Source organism: Ananas comosus, linkage group 7 (assembly GCF_001540865.1).
Source record: "Ananas comosus cultivar F153 linkage group 7, ASM154086v1, whole genome shotgun sequence".
Classification (NCBI taxonomy): domain Eukaryota; kingdom Viridiplantae; phylum Streptophyta; class Magnoliopsida; order Poales; family Bromeliaceae; genus Ananas; species Ananas comosus.
The window spans coordinates 8,256-26,372 of record NC_033627.1 but is presented as its reverse complement, the minus strand read 5'-3'; the positions used below and the strand labels follow the sequence as shown (position 1 = coordinate 26,372).

The following is an 18,117-nucleotide window of genomic DNA, read 5'->3' as shown; positions in this document are numbered from 1 at the left end:
CGCTGTGTCAATAAAATGGATGTTAATGGGGCTGCCCAGGACCCAGTGCGGTTCGCCCGGCACATTGTTTACTCACTTTGCCATTTTGGGAAAAATCACGGGCTTTCTATTGTAGGTAGAGTCGAGAATTTACTCCAACCGAAACAGACGGTTCTTTGACAAAATATTTGCAACGCATTGCCCGGTAGGCGTTTGTTTTACATGCACAGGAGCTCTACGGGCCAGGAAAAAAAACAGAACTAATGCAAAACTTAGAAACATACTATCATGCTTAAACAAATAAATTTGATAAAATTGTCCTTACCTTTTTCTTAAGATAACATCCTTACCTTTCTTGTAACTCAAAACTATGTAAAAAAAGAAAGGTGTTGGCATTCAGACGTATACACACCCCTGAATGAAGATGCAACTATAGCTGCTTGCCAAAAACTGTACACTTACAGATGGGGAGTTCAGCCACTAGCTGCTCCAACATATGTTTTACAACCACGGTCGATCCCTCTTCGTTTTAGCTCCTCTGGTTCTCATAAGCGTACAAAACAGAACAGTGGGATGCTTGTGAGCAGAACATTCCAGCGGATGGCCAGAAGAAAATCTACCTGTCCAATCTTAAGTTATCACAAAGGTGGCCAAGCTCGGGCCTGGCCTCCATCCATGATGCAAATGCTGTTTCTCTTGGAGAAGAGCAGTATAGGTAGGATCTGTAAGTGATCAGAAAGAAGTATCGCCTGCAAATCAAAATAAATAACTTAGCGGTATCACAAACAACATTTCCATCCACAACCAAACAGTGACTTTGCGCTGTGCACCATGCTTTCAGCACATGGGGTACCACCTTGAACAAACATTTGCAAAACATGCATTCAGTAAGGAAATAATCAAAGTTGAACCGTTTACAATCATTAGTTACATTAACTAAATAGATTTTAGGCTGTAAAACCCATGAGTGCTTCAGAGCGCTGATCGAGGTTTCCGTGAAAACCCCAGGTTCAGTAAATGCAGTCGAACATGATCTACTTTAATATCTCCAACAATCTGCTACAAGTTGCTTTTCAAAGCATCCATCTCTCTTGGCAGATAGAGTAAGTCTTTCATAGATGAATTTAGATATCTGAATTATCTTTTTTGGCTGACTTGCGAGAAAAATTATGAAAACAGATTTTCAGAACCATGTTAACAGATATGTCTTATCCAATTAAAATGCCACATAACATCATATCAGCACTTTGACTTTCAGTCACATACCACATAAGTTGGCTACTCAAGATTCTAAGAAATTTATTGCTTGTCGAATAGCTCACAGATTTTTCTGCATAAAGGGACACATTTTGAATTTTGCATAGAATATAGATGCAATCAATAAACATTGAACAAGGAAAAACAATGCCAGCAGCAAGATAATATAATAAGCGTTGGCCCTGTAAACTGTACTTACCGTAATGCTTTAATGCCCATATCCATGAGATAGGACCGAGTCTCATCATCATCACTTGGACAGTTTTCCAGCTCCTTCTTATGTTGCAGGATTTCGTCACGCAAATGTCCAGCACCAGCACACCTTCAGAAATCAATGAAATGTGTTGTTCAAAGTATCCATGATACAGAAGCAGGAAATAAGTGGGGCCATGATATGTGCGCCATGAATAGGAAACAAAAGAATCACATTTTGGGGACTAAGCAAAAAAAAGCACATTAAAAAAAAGATTTTTCTTACAATCAAATCAGGCATGATTTCAATCAGTTGTGGTTCAGCTCTGGAAAATGTTATTACCGCCTAGCTAATAGTCTTCTTCTAAATAGGAAAACAAAGAAGCCAAAACCAACTTCTATAACAACTTCTTGTTGCTGTAGAACAACAAAACAAGGGATATAAATGACATAGATTCAAATTTGAAATTACCCTCAAAGCTATTTTCCATTCCATATGCCGGAACTCTTACTTTATTTTCCTTGACACTCAGGCAAAACTATTCATCTGACCTAGGATTTATTGCACCAGATCATCACAGATAACAGAAGCAGCAATAGCAAACTAAAATAAGAATGAGAAAATGATGCCGATCATGATATTACGCTCATACAACATATAATTGGTTGTTGATGCATCCTCAATTCATATAAATAATCGACAAATCATTCTTCTATGTGATGAATAGCACATAAATTGCCTATCAACAACAAGGAGACAAACAATCAATATATTGCCTAAGAACTGCATTAAAAGCATATTGGAAGATAGTGCAAGCGATAAAAAAAATGTAAAGCCTAATTAATTGTAAATGGACCAAAGCAAGCTGTATCAAGCTTGCCTGCCAATATAAAATGAATGAACCGTCTAAGAACAAGTTCCCGGATTTCAGAAGCATACCTGTCAATGACAATGTCAACTTCTTCTTTACTCTTGGGCCCACAGACCAATACTCTAGTAAGGCTTAGTATGTCACGATAATCACCCTGCTTAAGTGAATCTTCACCTGATATTTGGTAAGGTAAGCGTTCATTTATTGAAGTTGAAACATAATGTGTTTCTGCTGTTTGCTCTGACACGAATTTCGCATCTGCGCTAAGTCCAAGACAAGTGATTGCCATTGCATAAGCAACTCCCCCAAATCCAGTGTGTGATATAAAGAGATAGAACCTAGCAAATCTGCACAGCAAAACGTAGTGTTATAGTGCAACTTTAAGGCAGTCGAGAGTTCTACTCTACAAGAACAATTTACATTTGATGCGTACTCATCTCTACAAGACTGGATTGCATCAACATCTGCAGCAAATGCTTCTCTTTCTCTAGTAAGTGGTATCCTTCTATATTCTATGTCATAGCCCTCATCTTTCAAAGCTGCATATACTTCAGCAGGCGTCTTAACATCATTCAACCAAATATTTTCCCAATAACCTATCACGCTAGATTGGTCCGAAGCTGGGTTGTATTCTTCTCTGTGCAAAAGCATTTGACCACCAGATTGTGTTACCTCAGAAAATATATCCTCTTTCATCCTTGTCTCTATGTGCTCCACCTGCATAAACAACCAATAGACACTGTTGATAAAAAGCATGGCCAAAATAAAAGCTCCTAATAGTTATAACAAACTCACCAATGGCCCAGTAATTCCAACATGTTTAAGCGTATCGACAGGCTGATCTAGTTCTCTAAGAACGAAAGGTGTGCCCTTGATATAAACAACAGCTTCCTCTCTGAGATCGATTATTACCACCTTTTGAGCAGCAGTACTTCCTGTTCGGTCTTTAGCACCTAAATAAGACAGCACCTCCCTAGCGCCATCAATTGCTGGAGTTGCCATACTATACACTGGGTATCCATCCACCTGAACAGAAGTTTTTAGACACTAAAAGCAACTTCCAACAAAATGTACAAGTTTATTCTGAAAGATGAAGATGATGATCTGTGTGATAGCTGTGCAGTACTTGCATAATTAGATAAGAGGTAAGCTGCACACAAAGAATCATATGAATAATCAAAACGGCAACTTTTGGAGTGAATCATGTTATGCGTCCAACATAGCTTTACTTCTATAAGTGCAGAAGCATAATACCCACTTTCAAGCATTATAGAGAAAGCTTTAGATCACGATCTGTGAAAAAACCTGAATGGCAATTACTGACATTGGCCACTACTAGCATGATAAGCAATATGGGGAAAAGATAAGATAGTCATTGACCAATAGCAGCAATTCAAGCATGAGGTGGAAAAAAAGGGGAAATAACAGCTAGTATGCTCAGGGTGCTGTTAAATAGTGTCGCATTACGGTACTGTTACATCTGGATTGTAAACAAACCAACAAGGTAGGAAAAAGATCAATAGGGTGATAATATTACATTACAAGATTAACAGCAAACAGTGTATTTGGTTTTAACATGGCCAGAATATCAGCCATTCACACGTTGAAAGCATCATTGGAGCTTTTATATAACCTTCATTTACAATTATACTAGAGGTTCTTTTTTCTTAATGTAACTGATAAGTATATCATAAAGAAACTAGGCTCTCTCATTAGAGAAATCCTAGTGAGGCCGGTTCACATCAGGCATGGGTTTAGCTTGACATCAGTTCAAACTAACAACTCCAAATCAAAGAGTTAAACCAGGAACCCGACCACTTAGTTCCTAAGATTTAATGCATATGCTTTTTGGGATCTTGTTCGTGTTGGTTTCATAGACAACTGTTTAGACTTAACTAAGTTTGTGTATGCACTGCCGAACACCTGATCGCCAGCTTAATGGTCTAGTCTAAGTCAGGTTGGGCTCAGGTGGAAAATTTTTAGGTCAATTAAAACCCAAGTGCAGCCATACATCAATAATATTTCAAGCAACAGAAAATAATTATTCAACTATCGACTAGTGTTAGTCCAAAGCTCTTTTCAATTTTTTTTCGCCCGTCTAAAGCATCAAAGCAGGCGGATTTGGGTAATGCATTCCCACAATTGGTCTACGTCTAGAGTCTTTGGCTACATGTTTAATACATAAGATAACTTGTATATACTTCATGTCTCATGACACTATGCATCGGCTTCAAGGAAATTGAACATCAATTCACAAGGCTTTACTATCGAAGTTGAAACTCGTTATTGTGCGACAACAGGTAAAAGTGTAAAACTTCTTGCCTTAGATGGGTAACATATAAAGGAAGGAAACAACTGAAAACAACACGCACCTAGAATACTTTTGATGTAAAGCATGCTAATAATAGCTTTCACAAATAAAAGATACCTTGTAAACATGGGGAGCACCCTGGAAATGCATGCAGCTTGATTTTCTCTGTCCAGGAAAAAAGTACATTTTGAGTATTGATCCCTTCCCTAAGACAGAACCATTACGAGCCTTGACTATAGCCTCCATTACGACATCACCATGTCGAAATTCATATGGTGCTTTTTGTTCATCCTACAAAGTAGAAACAATAAAATCATGCTCACATTACAATTGAATACTGCCAATAATTAGCAGCTTTTTCACCAAATAGGCATACAGACAGAATCAAATGTGCAACGATATGCATGCCATGCACAAACTCATAACTGACTGTATCAGGCGGTGGGGGGTTGTGTTGGGGGGTGTTTAAATCTTACTGGTACAGTGAAACATCGCCCAGGTCGTAATCTTATGCTCCATTTCATCGTCTGGATTTCTGGCCTTTGATGTAGCCAGGTCTTAAATGAGATCTTGGTATCACCTTGCCAGCAGAAACCATCAAATGCTTCACTTCCAACGTATGCTGAGAAAGCAATTAATTTAAAGTATCTCTCCAAGTATTCGGCACCACGATTTAATGCCACCCTCCGCACCCGTGGCTCTACATGTTGCCGATTGATCACCTTCCTGTACTGCAAAACTGCTTGGCGTATGTTCTGCATTGCAGCACATCTATCAATGATAGCATCCAAAACCTCCCTGCACTCGATTCCATTGTCAAATAATCTTGTTATCTTGCGTAATAAAAGGATGTCATTGATTCCAAAAGAACGATGCAGTTCCTTCACATTTTCAGATTTTGATGCATCTGAATCTAAAAGACCATTATCACCTATGGCTTCTTCTCCACTTGAGGAGCTGATGTCCATTTCTTCATGACAACTATTATCCAAATGCATTCTAATTGGTCTCCCATAATCCAAACGAAGTCTCAGCAGACAAGCAGTCACAGTTCCCGTGGTTGTTCTGCCCCGACCCATCTGTAAAGAATATAATATCAACTTAATGCATATGAGGTTTAAGTCAATATATATATATATATATATAGAGAGAGAGAGAGCCCGGCTACTATACTATATATATATATATATATCATATGCTGAATTTTAGAATCGAAAAGGTCCTAGACAAATACAAGAGACACGCACCTGGCAATTGAAAACAAAAGCTGTGTCTTTTGAGGCTGAAGCAATGTTTAATGCAATTGTGTCAAAATCGGAACTTTTGGGCGCTTTACCATCAGTAATGGGCACACGTGCATACTTGATGGGAAGGCCTTCAGACTCTAAACATTTGTAGACCTCCAAAGGAGTCTGGATAGCTTCATCTGTGACATGTTCCCACGCATCAAATATTTGGCCATCATCTGTTTCATGAATTACCATTATGGCACCACCATAGCGCTCTGCCTCCCTTAAAATGTCCTCCTTTAACCGAGCTTCCATCCTTTCTACTCTCTCTCGATCGATTCCCTATCGCCAAAGCGTCAGACTAGTGAGTTCACAGAATTCACAAGGTAATCTTGTATATTGAAGGAAAGGACTAAAGTAAGAATTTAAGTGCCAATCGGCACGGGCCATATCCACCGTGCCGTATCGTACCAACAGGATATCTGCACGATACAACCCCATGCTGATGGCATAGCTCAAAACTCTCTTTTCTTCAAATTAGTAAGTAATTTTTTCAATAATACTCAAAAAAATCGATAAAAATATATAATAAACAATTAGAATATTTTGTTGCTAAAAATAATAAATATTTTATGCCATTATGTGTCGACACATATGTATTTTTTTTTTTAACCAACACGCGTCGACGGGGCCCGGCACGCACCGTGCCGGCACAGTTGCATTACTAATGATACACAAGCTGCTAGTTCTAAAGATGAGTGAAGGTTGTTCTAAAGATAAGCAGAGCATGATAAAAAGAAATTTCAAAAAGAAACGGAAGAAAAGAGACTCTAAAATCTTCTCCAATCTTCTCCAAATAATAGAACTATAACTTCAAGATGCTATCCGTCCTGACTTTGGCAGAGCTATTTTCCTTGTTCAAAGATATATTGATAAAGAATAACCAGCCTAGAGTTGGTAGTATTGAAAAGCAAATTACCGTGTATTCTAGCATATTTTTGTATGGCCTTTCTACCTCCCGTAGTACAAAAGGCTTCCCATTTATATAGATAACAGGTTCTTCTCTCATATTATGCCACAAAATTGGCCGTCCTCCCTTACTACTACTTACACGCTGAATAACAGCCCGAATGCCATCGACCGTGGGGTTTGCAACACCATAAACTGGGAATCCAGGAACTTCTCGAAAATTGGGTGCACCCTCCACTCTCTCTGGTAAATTAAGATTCTGACAGCCAGGGCAATGGTCACTTTTTAAAACAGTCTGACGTCCGAGGACTTCCCCATTCCTCATTGCAGCAACCACTCCCACCTCATATGGACGGCCATCCACAGACTCAGCAATTTTCATAAGAGAGGGCTTCAGACTTGAATATCCAAGAGCACCCATTGGATCTCTCCGTAGTAACCTGCACAAACATAAAAGAGTGCAATAGAGTTATAATGTTAACAGATACATTGATACATTTGCCTTGTTAGCAATGAATATCTCTCATACTAAGAGAAAACCAAAAAGACAGGACTGAAAGAGAACTAAAAGAATCATTATATATATATATATATATATATATTTATATATATATATATATATATATATATATATATATATATACTGAAATAACTACCAATAGCTCAGGCTAAAAAATGGAAACAGTATAATCTGGGAGAAATAGTCTTCATAATCCAATGGAATACACAATAATTGACTGGTTAAAAAGTAGGTTTTGAAGAGTTTCATTAAAAAGGGGATGCGATACGATCAACAAAGCACAAAACTCAAAAAATGAAATTAAAGATGCTTTGTTGCTGTATTTACTAATGAAACACTTTAGTTCACATATTACCTCCACACTGCAACAAGGCCTAAGCAAATGATCCTATAATCTCCCGAATTATGCAATCTAAAAGCAGCTCACTAATAACAAAACACTCTTGATTACAGCATTCAGAATCTGTCTATGGTAAGTTTATGGAGAACAAATATCACAGGATTGACACTGCTAGGATGGCATGTGATCATATCAACGATTACCTCACCAAGGCAGGGAGATGGCGCAATGCTGACAGTTGGGAGGGTGTTTTGACGTAGACGACACCGACTCCCACATATTGGCACACATTGTCCATGTCATTGACACAGGGTTTTGGCCACATTTTCTTGGGGTGCTGCAATGATTATAATGGCTTCTAAAGGCATAAAACACCTAAATGGACCTAATTTTGATTAAGATGCTATTCATATTAGGTTGCATAAGTGTATGTTACATACTTCTCTAAGAAAAAAATAAAATAAAGAATCATTATTTACAAAAATATGGTGAGCAAATAAGCACTTTGAAGATAGCAACATAGGACGCGGCACCTATTGGAAGAGTCACCCTCAAGGGCACAGTTTGATAAATACCTGGATACATGGTGGCGTGGTTCAATAATAGTGGCGCAAGAGGTACCCAATACAGGTCCTGTCGCACAATATTTTCAAATCAAGCTGACCAGCATGGTTGGGATAGGCAATCCAGGAGTCAAATCGACAGTCGTCGTAGTGTCGTGGGTACGCTAACGCTTAACATGTTGGTTTATTAGAATATTTCAGAAATCTCACATGGTTGGTTTATGAAGAACACCCAACCAGCCATTAGGTTTGTTCATTATAATTATTTATGTCATTCAGCATAAAGCATTAGTTTAAGCTGTAAAACTAAGAGAAATTCGAATTAAGCTCACCTGCGAAGTATGCTGTAAAGTTCAGGCCTTGCTCTCATCCAGTCAGAAAAGCTTTTCTGCTCTGAGGAAACGGAGTGTAGTGCAGAGCTCTCTGTATGGATATAGACAGCAAAGCAGATAAGAAAGTAATAACGTTCCAAATACTCAACAAAGAAGGAAAGTGATGCCTCTCTTTTCATTTCATCTGCTTGCCGAAGAATACTATTGCGGTAGGTACCAATCGCTTCTCGAAGGTTCTAGTAAACAATAACATAGGGCAAAATCAGAGCTAAAAAATATGTATTTGCTTTTGGACTACTGATCAATGTGGAGTTTTTTTGAGAGAACAGGTTAAAATGTTTTAGGAATATCAATAAGTATACCTATGGAAAGCGGTGAAAGGTATACCTGCATAGAGTCACATTTATCAATAACTTTATCAACTTGCCTTTTACCTTCTACTCCTCCCTGCAAAATAGGACTTCAAAATGAATGAAATTAATATTGCTAACATCGTAAAATGTTAAAAGGAGATACGAAATTTTGTTTACCTCTAGGACACGAATTAAGCTTCTTATGACACCATATTCACCTCTGCATATTGCTTCCTCAGAGTTTGGCATATTATCAGTCATGTCAGTTCCAGCACTAAAGATTTTTCCAATTGAATTTGTCCTTCGAATACCTATTTTGAACACATACACATGTCGCACACTTCAAAATCAGCAGAATCCTAGGAAGAATGAACTCCTAATTTAGAGTGTCGATATCCATTATCAGAGAGGACAGTAAGTTGCCCTATATACTAGATCATATTTCGACTGCTACTAATTGTTGGAGAATCACGTGAACTACTTTTCCTAAAAACTTTGGCCCTTTAACATGTGACTAAGAAATACTGTTAGAGACTATTATTGCAGCTTTGGCACAGCCAAAGCACATCTCAATTCTCAAACCTGAAAGCAATTTCAACAATTTTAGAAGGTTTTGTGATTTCCAAAAGACACTTTTTTGCTACCATAAAGTTTTTGTTTGGCTTTTTAGCTGAAGCTTAAATTTGTATCTTTTAAAGAGAAGCTGAATTTCATGTGCTGAGAAAAGCTGAGATCCAGTTCAATATAAAACACATACTGGACTCTTTTGACTCCCACATTATATGGTATATTAGCAATTCACTGACAATCTGAGGCAATGTTATACTCATCTTATAATAAAGTGCAAATAATGCAACTATATCAATTAAAAACCAGGCATATGAACTGTTAGTTGTGATAATGACTAAGTTGATATTAGATGTGATTTTCAGACTGTTTATAATTGTTTAAGAACTTACATTGGGTTATGTGGTAATACTCAAAATTTGGAACATATTGTCTTGTAAGACTCATGCAGTACAATTTGAAAACGCCAGTTTAATCTGTAACAAATATTTCTGGTAATATATGTTAAGAGTAACTAATATTTCTTTAGATTATGACAACAAATGTCAAATCAAATGTGTACTAACAGATAATGATTCATTGCTAAATTGGTAGTTTAAAAAAAAACAACTATTGAGTAAAAAATGCAACCTTAGGACTAACAAGATGTTGTTGTGATAGTCAGGGGCAGTCGAGAAAGAAAAGTTAGGGACGCACAACAAATATACAAAATCAGTGTACATTTAACAAATGGTTATATTAAAGTAGAAAAGTCAACATTTTAGGAAAAGCATTTTGTGCACTTGATTCATCCTAAATCTCATGCATCTTTCCAAATTGCTCCTCCGTTAATTTCATACCATATTTTTAATCTGAATCATCAAACTTTTAACAGAGACAGAGAATAAAGAATGGTGCACAAAAAATGCATATGCACCAGGTGTAGGCAATACTTCTTATCAAAATGTTGGCAATTTGGGCCAATCAAGGATGGGCACATGCCCACCGAGGCCCACCCTTTGCTCCGCCCATGATGATAGCTAATACAATATAATAGCTATCATTAAGTTATCATACAATACTGATTACTAGATAACAGTTGAGTTATAAACAAAGTAGACCAAAAACCCCTACCTCACAAACTTGCCTGCCTCCTCTCAACCTTTTTATTCCACCAATACTAATAGCAGAGGATTGTTTCCTATGCAGTAGACGTAAGTGTCAACTAAGTGTCACCTTATTTGTTTGTTTGGATGCTCAATTTAAAAGTGCTTTTCAATAAAACTCACAGCTGAGCCAACCAAAGGCTGTACTTTACTTTTCAGTCAAGAAAACTCACCTGAAGCCCCTATTCGGTTCAGATAGACCAATGTAGCTATCACCATACCAGTAGTTGTTCGTCCCCGTCCCATCTGACAGTTAAAAACAATTTCTGTCTCTATATCAGCTTGAGAGATTCGATGTACCTGCAAGAGATAAAATGCAAGCACTTAGACAAATTGTCAATACGCAACCACTAATAATTCCTATCTTAACATGCAATGAAGCCAACTACACCCTACAACCAGAACCTTCCTAGACTTGCTACAAAATTTTACTATCACAAGGCCTAAAGCTTTGAACTTATCCGATAATCGGTTCTCCATATCTTTCCAGTCAGAAATAGATATGGGAGATGTCAAACATAATTGTTCCAGCTTGTACTGTTAAAAAGCATAAGACGATCGATAACACAACTTTCATCCCATTTTTTAAGTTGATAGTTCCTGAAGAAAAGATTATCCTTGACATAAGATGTGGCCATGCAGGTTAACAATCGAAGGTGCATTTTGACTTCAACTAGCTACTCTACGTACATGATTGTGCAAGAAAACTTAACCTAAACCTACAAGGATAGGCACATGGAGCAATTGTTGGTTCTTGCAACATCGAATGCTCTCTACTGCAGAATACATTTATGCAGGATTACAAACTTGGCATCAATAATGAAGGGATTCAGCAAACGTTACAAAATTTACCTTCTTTGACTGTTTATACTGAAGAATTGGGAGAGGACACACAACACCAAATCACTTAGACACCAGTGAGTAAGTCTTAACAATAGCAGCTCTGAAAAGTTTGTTACAATTCAGACAGATTACTCTAACAAAGTAAGAACTATGTTCATACAACCAGGGGACAATGTTATAATTCGGATAGATTATTCTTACAGAGTAAGAACTATGTTCATACAGCCAGGGGAGGATGTTCTCAAAGAAGACAATCATGATTTGAATGAGGCTTTTAATCATGAAGAGAACTGAAACTTTTGAGAATGATGATAGTGCACAAATCCAACTAAACTAATGTGTCTTAGTTACACTCAGAAAGAAAGATGATCAAAGCTTAATTTTTCACACCAGTATCTAATATGGTACAAAAACTGCAAGGTCATCTTTGATGGAGGTAATCCACTACGCATTAGGAAGCTTAAGTTGGAGATAATCATATGTTTTACCACATACAGCGGCACTATTTGCATTGATGTTTTACCTATGGATGCGGCCTTTCATCATAGGCAATTATTAAAAAATCAATAATGAGTGCAAGAATACAACAGCATGACTAGGGTAATCCCTCAGTATCATGTACTATTCTGGTACTAGGACCGTCAGAGTTGACCATTACCGAAAGAGATACTTTCCTCCCATGCAACGGATCAGAGTTAATGGAGCTAAAACCAGAAATTAACTCTTTTGATTCGGATGTTCCACCTCCTACGGCAGAGGGCTTCAAAATGAAGAATGACCAACAAAAGAGATGAAATTGAAAGGGAGAAAATGGATAAGCATACCAGATTGTCAAAGTCTCTTTCTTTCGGGGATTTTTCATCCGTAATGGGAATACGCTCATAGTCAATAAGGTACCCTTCTCGTTGCAGCTCCTCATAGACCTAAGTAGAATCAAGCTTATCTCCAGATCTATTTCTAAAAAATAGAGCATGTATATGATCACTAACATTGGGGACAAACAGCTTGATGAGAACTACCTCCAAAGGAGTCTTAACAGAATCCACCAGCACTGGCTCCCATTGATCCACCATCTGACCATCCGGCAGCTCATCAGTAACAAGGATCTTATTTCCAAACCTGTTAACCCAAATTCAAACATAAGAAAGTGTTCGCATGAGTTGTTTTAGAAACACATTTAAAGATAAAATGTTTATACTAGAATACCACCTAGCTGCTTCCATAAGGATGTCTTCTTTCAAACGAAACTCCATTTGTTCAACTCTAGCTCTATTGATTCCCTAAATTGTCATAGGAAACCTCTTTTAAGATTTTATTTATGGAAGGGAGAAAAAACAGTTTAAGAAAATTGTAATAGCATACAAAACACAAATGTACTGGTTGCAAGATTACCATCACTTGTGGAAACCTCTGCAAGAATCTAGAGTGCACAAATATTACACGACATAAAATATTATCTATTTCAAGATAACATATGCAGAGCTATTACCGTTTCATGTGCTTAATCACAAGCCGCATAATTTGGAAACATTAATAAAGGAATAGCAGGCTAACATGACCACTTCATGTTAAAAAAAGGGTCATCAATATACCTTTTAAACTATTTTGATAAATCATAGAAATGATGCTCCGAAATCTAAATAGCAACAGGATGTTGTTTGAAATGTATTGATGATAAATTTAATAGAGGGGACATAATTTTAGAAAGCCTTTCCTTCCTGTCATTTCGAATGCGCCTCCTCAGTGTAATGGCTTTGTCCATGAAGCCACATCCATGAAATGTATTACCATTTGACGTTGTGGTATCTTTAGACTTTTTAATACATTACTATTTCATGCTTCTCAAATAACGGAACGTTGTAGTATCTTTAGACTTTTTAATACATTACTATTTCATGCCTTCTCAAATAACGGTGATTTGGAAATTGTAATAGCAGGCATTTGCAAGATTTCATTCTTGTATAGGTCCACACTAAGGTGAAGGAATACTTAAATAAAGGTAAGCATGAATTTAACTACTAAAGCGAACAATGCTTTGGAAAAAATATCAGTAGGCCTGGAAGTGTTAGAGAGTTGGTTTCAAAGAAGATACATAAAGGATCTGAATTCAATAAGCCATCAAGTGCATTTAGATGGATCCAAATATATCCTGAACGCTGTACCTAGGATATTGAGTCGGGTTTTGGTAAATATATTATTTCAGATTCAAAAAACAATGGGAATGTCGTAAGTAGCCAATCTGTAACTCCAAAATTAAATCAGTTCCAAGAGCACTTGGATCAGGTCAACAAGTTTTGGTGCCATTGATGCCCCTAAGTGCATCAAAGATTTCCCCATTCATTTCTCCTCAAAATGGTGAATTACACTTATCACGAAGTATATCAAAAGATAAAGGATGATTCCTTTTTGGGAGAAGACTAAAGTTGCAGTGATGTCAAGTATTCGACATATTTCACTCAATGTCTAGTGCCAAAAACATTCTTTGCAAGTCTAAGCAACATGAGTACACAAGGAAGTTATAAACTTACTTTTTCCACTTCTGTTAATTAAAATAGCAAATATAGTACCAGTCAATAAGGAAACAGGATGACTTTTTGTAAAGAATACTCTACAAGCAAACTAATATATAAATCAAAATTGGATACTATAAAGTTTCTTAACTAACCGTATACTCAAGATTAGAGAAGGGTCTTTCAACATCTCGCAGAACAAATGGGCGACCATTGATGTAGATAACCTACTCAAGAATTAAAGGTACAACATAAGTTAATCAAACCCAATGATATTAGTAATAAAGAAAAGGCATATTTCATGTTATCTAGTGGCAGGCATAATGAATTATACAAAATGAGGAATCAAATCATCTTACTGGTTCTTCTCGGAGGTTGTGCCACAGAATTCGTGCTTGCTTTCCAATCTTTTGTCTTCCAATATGATTGAGTACATTTCTTATCCCATCAATGGTAGGTATTGCTACACCATGTACACGTAAGGATCCGGCCTAAGCAGTTAAGAAAGATAAATAAGAACATGAAGCATGTCGAACATGTATGAAGCACATTCAAGGAGGAAGTTTATAGAATTTAAGAAGGCACACTTTTGTAGCATTGTTGTGCAATTCAAATAATGTGTCAGAATGCATGAAAAATGGTAAAATAGTTACAGTTTTTTTTTTTCATATAGAAGTAAAAGAATAAAAGGAAAAAAATAGAGAGAGAATAGCCAGAAGGAAAGTGGGTACCACTTGAATAGAAACTGTAACTAAGAAATTAGTATATGGAAATCAATTGATGCAGATAGCTTGAGTATTTAGACCTAGTTAATGTCAACTCATTTAATGCTCAAGCTATCTACAATCGATTGAATTCGCAAATACATGCACGAATGTACTCGCTGCAACATGGACCTGTAAATATTAGCCACCAACAATATAGTATTTAAAATTTATCATTAGCAACACTGTCAGTTCCTTTTCTACAGTGTAGACGAGGGATGAGCAAAAAATATGGCAATAGATAGCAAGAGAGATAAGAGAAATCATACCATCGCACAATAACTGTGAGATTAGATTAATATTTCTGGTACACACTTCAAGAAGCAACTCAACAAGCATATCTATGCTAATCAATACCCAGTTACCCACAATTCAGGCCGTAATGCCGAGCTGTCTATAACTCCAAAGGGCAATCATAGGATGCTCAGCAGTTGGATATAGCAATTATAGGCTTATCAGTGTAGCTATTGTTCGACATACAGAAGGTCCTGATCCATGCATTTGATGATCATTAGTAACTGTTGAGTAATTGCTAGTGGTGAATAAAAATATACGGCTTGCCAAAATGCACGGCAATACTAAGGGTATGTCCGGCAATAAACCACTCAGAGAGCCTGTCAGATTCATTCAGGATTTCTTCTCCTGCCTCTGTTTCGCTGTCAAACCAAGATGGCGCTGAAAATACAAGTGCCATCTACTGGCTAACAGCAACAGAATAATTGAAGCTTGGATCGAAGATCAAATATCTCGTTTAAGTTACGGCAGTTTAGGCGGATATTCACCAATGTTCCGAGACAAGAAGTGGCTAGCGTCCCGAAGCAGCCGATATGTTTGGGAGAAATAGCAAGAGAGGGAAAGGAAAGCAGCAGCTGGCGACTGCTGCAATTAATTCCTTGCCGAATAGGAAGCGGGGAGTTGGGGGGAGATGGGAAAAGAGAGTGTAAGATATACAGCATAGGATCGGCGGGTTTTAACGCAGACAGACCTGCCTATAATTGGGAGCGCCGTCGATTTGCGGGGTCAAGCGCTTGTTCTGGCAGCCGGGGAAATGATCGCTCTTGAGAATGGTCTTCTTGCCGAGCACCGATCCTCCCCTGTAGTTCATCACGTGCTCCGTCTCCGCCGCGTGCGGGACGGGAGTGCACGAGGACGATGTCGGGAACAGGGCGTCCGCCTTTTTCTCGCCAGACGTCATCGCGCTTCGCACTGAAAGTTTTAAACAAAAAAAATATATATATATATATATGTGTACATCAATACAAATTCATTAAAGGTGGGCGGAAGGGAAAAGGCAGAAGCACCTCGCCCTCGCACTCCCACTCCCACTGCCCCTCTCCTCTCCTCTCCTCTCCTCGAGTGAGTTACGCTCGTCCTTCGTTTCGGAGCTGTCTCTCGCCGGGCTTCGCGCCCTCCTCGCACCAATCAGCAGCGGCGGCGGCGAATGTGAGAGAACGTTTCTGAGGAACGCAAATCGGCGTGGCCGGAAAGGCTAAAGCGCTTACTGTAAGGAAGGAGTGGGAAGGGGAGAAGACGAGGGAGTTGCGTGGCGCCGCGTGGGCGTGTGTGGGTGCGCACTGCGCTGCATCTTTTCTCCAGCTACTTTTTCCGGCCCGGATTGAGGGAGCGCGCCTCGCGTGTGATTCACGGGACCAATCGCACGTTCACACTGCACACTGCGCCGGGAGGGGGAACCTGACCCGGAGAGTAACTAGTAAGGCATCTTGGCGTTCCGCTGGTGGATATACCGCGAGTCGGGCAGTGCGTGGTACATGGGTGTTGGCACTGTACGCGAGCCGAGTAGCCCGGCACCAGAGTTTGAAGAGGTTGCAACCAGCGAGCCTTTCTCTCTTCTCACAATAATTATTGGTGTTTAAATTAAACTTAGGATCCAATCTTCTGCAGATTTTTTCAGCGAACTAATTTTCTGGTCTGTTGAGATGGTGAGAAGCACGAAGTTTGTTGGAGTACTAAAAAATAGTTTTGAGGTACGCCAAGAGCCGAAAGAAACCAAAAAAACATCCGAAGATGAAAGGACTTTGGATGGAAACGGATGAGAACGTGTGGGTAATTCCTGCAGTCAATAAAATGCAACTCTAGCCCTCCCCAAGATGCGGTCGTCCGTTAATTGCAAGCTAACATAAAATATTATAAACAGGACAAAGACATTTGTAATAAAAGTCATTCTCACAAATACAAGATCACTGTATTATTAATTCTCTTTTTAATTACAGCATTTCACAGCTTTTTTAGGAATAGAATAGTCTATAGTCTTTTTATGCCTTTTGTTTAAGAACTTTCTAAAAGTATATTTTAGCTCAGTCTTATTTTATAACCTTCGTAATCTCTTGTCACTAATAATATATAATCAATTCACTTTTTTCAGTTAAGCCGTTTATGTTAAGCTTCTAGTTTGCTTAATTTTACCTATTGAAAAATAATATAGTTTAATCGATTTTTTCTCAACTGAATCACCTAATCTTCACGCATTCGATGGTCAATCTAATAACCGATCTCCATCCCAAAGTGTGTTTGAGCTAGTCACAGCTTGACCTGGTCAACATTTCCGACAATTTGATTGCATTCAAATACAACCTAGTCACCACTCTAATGCTATTGCCCGGACGTATATCTGTATAGATAAATGTATAGAAAATGTTTTTTTGGAATTTAATATCTAAATAAATATCTTGTGATCTATAGTAAAATTGTAATTACACCTCTGAACTACACCGCTAAATTGATGTGAGCAACCAAATAATATATTTTAGCCCAAAGTCCATTTTGCAAATGATAAAGCTAGGCCAAACACTGAGAATGGCCAGGCCTTCTACCGTTCTAGACTTCTAGTTGCAAGCTGTCACTATAGTAGACTTAGAGCTTTACTAGTGTAATAACCAGTGTGATGCGATGGTATATAATTAAAGAAAAAATAAAAAAATAAAAAGATATCGAAAAAAAGGGCAACGGAAAAGGCGATGATAAGAGGCGAGATTCATTTTGCTGATGAACGAAACTAACAGTCGAAGGAAAAGAAACAGTTTAGCCTAATACAGAAGTGTGACCCAGTTCGGTTTAAGTAATAAAGAATAGAAATACGTTTTGGTTCAAGCAAAGAAAGAAAAAACTTAGGCAGGTTCGGTGTAACTCTCTTTTAGTTATGTACAAGCTGATTAAAAAGAAAAAAATTAGAAAAATAAACTTGTTGCTATTGCTCCATCAAAATTTTCCATTAAGCAATCATTTTTTTCCATCACTACACCCGAATAGAAAAAAAATAAAAATAAAAATCTTATGCGTTATTTTTTTAAAAAAAGGGGCAAAAACTTGTGACGCAGTACATATTTTCGGCCCCAATAGTAAGCCTTTCGATT

The 18,117-nt window shown here is 37.9% G+C and overlaps 1 protein-coding gene across 1 annotated transcript; it reads right to left on the bottom strand.

Annotated features, from left to right (window-relative positions):
* LOC109712569 (paladin) lies at positions 252 to 16,284 on the bottom strand. Its single transcript, XM_020236197.1, has 20 exons — positions 16,048 to 16,284; positions 15,732 to 15,952; positions 14,342 to 14,473; positions 14,138 to 14,209; positions 12,682 to 12,752; positions 12,492 to 12,591; positions 12,297 to 12,395; positions 10,803 to 10,929; positions 9,095 to 9,228; positions 8,952 to 9,011; positions 8,565 to 8,800; positions 6,820 to 7,249; positions 5,859 to 6,182; positions 5,088 to 5,690; positions 4,729 to 4,902; positions 3,096 to 3,326; positions 2,734 to 3,017; positions 2,369 to 2,647; positions 1,436 to 1,558; positions 252 to 728 (listed from the first exon to the last, which is right to left on the bottom strand). Exons 2-20 carry the CDS (start codon positions 15,939 to 15,941, stop codon positions 596 to 598), a joined length of 3,822 nt encoding a protein of 1,273 aa, XP_020091786.1. The 5' UTR covers positions 15,942 to 15,952; positions 16,048 to 16,284; the 3' UTR covers positions 252 to 595.